Source organism: Sciurus vulgaris, assembly GCF_902686455.1.
Source record: "Sciurus vulgaris genome assembly, chromosome: 6".
NCBI lineage: Eukaryota > Metazoa > Chordata > Mammalia > Rodentia > Sciuridae > Sciurus > Sciurus vulgaris.
The window spans coordinates 3,100,318-3,102,056 of record NC_136466.1 but is presented as its reverse complement, the minus strand read 5'-3'; the positions used below and the strand labels follow the sequence as shown (position 1 = coordinate 3,102,056).

The 1,739-nt window shown below is 48.8% G+C and overlaps 1 protein-coding gene across 1 annotated transcript; it reads right to left on the bottom strand.

Annotated features, from left to right (window-relative positions):
* Positions 1–305: 305 nt before the first annotated feature.
* On the bottom strand, positions 306–1,238 carry LOC306663347 (olfactory receptor 9S13-like; the record flags this gene model as incomplete). Its single annotated transcript, XM_079143746.1, has 1 exon — positions 306–1,238. The coding sequence occupies one exon, from the start codon at positions 1,236–1,238 to the stop codon at positions 306–308; it is 933 nt and encodes a 310-aa protein (XP_078999872.1).
* Positions 1,239–1,739: the final 501 nt, after the last annotated feature.

Here is a 1,739-nt window from a genome sequence, read left to right as displayed (position 1 = left end):
TATAAAAGTTCAATTTTTACCTATTTTCTGATAGCACTTGATCAAGATGCTATATGAAATTGAGGTAAAATAAAAAGGTACACCCGTCTGTTTAATCACCCATTCTTCCAGTTTTAACATTTTACTCTCCCTAAGCCTTGCTACTGCTCATTGTTAAAAACAGCAAGACAACTGAGTGTCCTCTGTCCTCTAAGTTGCAGACTTCCATAAAGAAACTGAGAAGCATGGTGAAGCATGTCTAAGCATCCTGCCCACGAGCAGCAGGGGTGTAGACTAGATTCCAGGTTGGGTGGTGAGGGCAACAGTCACAGGACCATGGAGAGCTTCTGCTTGCCCCTCTGCAGAGCCTGCTGGACGTCTTTGTTCCTCAGGCTGTAGATGAGGGGATTCAACATGGGGATGACCACGGTGTAAAAGATGGACACCACTTTGCTCTGCTCCATGGAGGAGACAGCACTGGGTTGTGCATACATGAAGAACACAGTACCGAAAAACAAGCACACTCCCGTCAGGTGGGAGGCACAGGTGGAGAAGGCTTTCTGGCGCCCCTGCGCGGTACGGATCTTCAGGATGGTTGAGATGATTTGTGTGTATGAGACCAACACCACCAAGAAGGTGCTGACGATAATGGAACCACAAAAGCTGAGAAGAACCAACTGGTTCACAAAGATGTCTGAACAAGAGAGGGACAAGAGTGGAGGGACGTCACAGAAAAAGTCATTGATCTCGTTTGACCCACAGAAGGACAGCCTGAAGGTCATGGTGGTTTGAGTGACAGCATTCACCACACCCCCCGCGTAGGACCCTGACACCAGCAGGACGCAGACCTGGCGAGTCATGCTCACTGAGTACAGAAGAGGGCTGCAGATGGCAGTGAAGCGGTCATAGGCCATGGCAACCAGGAGGAAGGCCTCTGTGGTGCCAAAAAGAGATAAGAAGAAGAACTGAGAAGCACACCCAGCAAAGGACACCCTGCGGTCCTCTTCCAGGCAGGTTGCCAGGGCCCTGGGCGCAGTCGTGGAAGAATAGCAGACGTCCAGGAAGGAAAGGCTCTGGAGGAAGTCATACATGAGGGTGAGCAGATGGACATCGGCCCTGATAACCATGATCATGCCCAAGTTCCCCACCACGGCCAGGAGGTATAGCACCAACAAGACCAGAAAGATTGCTTTCCGCACCCCCGGGCCCCCTCTGAAGCCAAGGAGGACAAACTCGGAGGCCTGTGTAAAGTTGGCCATCCTGTAATGCCAGCCGAGAGAGGCGGAGGGGGAACAGGACCAGGAAGGGAAATTCTGCAAGCCAAGTGTGGTTCAATGCCTCCAGGATTAAAATTAAATCAGAGACTCTCAAGTGGCACTAAAAGCATTCTGTTGACAATCTTGTTGTAGAGTCTTGGTCTATGGTATTCCATATGCCACGAAATAGGGAAAACGTCTGCTGCAAAGGAAAGAAACGGAATTAAATAAGCATTGGCAAAAGTGCACCTGTGAGCACCTATCGTTACCTACAAGGACCTTTAATCAGTATTACCCACATCTTCTCACCAACAGTATTTGGAAATGAATCTCCCATCTACTCTGAGTTATTTATTTACTTCACTTTCCTAAGGTTGCTTTTTTTTCTTTGTTTTGTTTTTATAATGATGTCGAGAAGCCTTGAACTCAAAGCCCGAAAGCAGTGATGAGCATACAACCCAGTGGCAGAGCACTTGCCGAACGTGCAAAGCCCTGGGTTCAGTG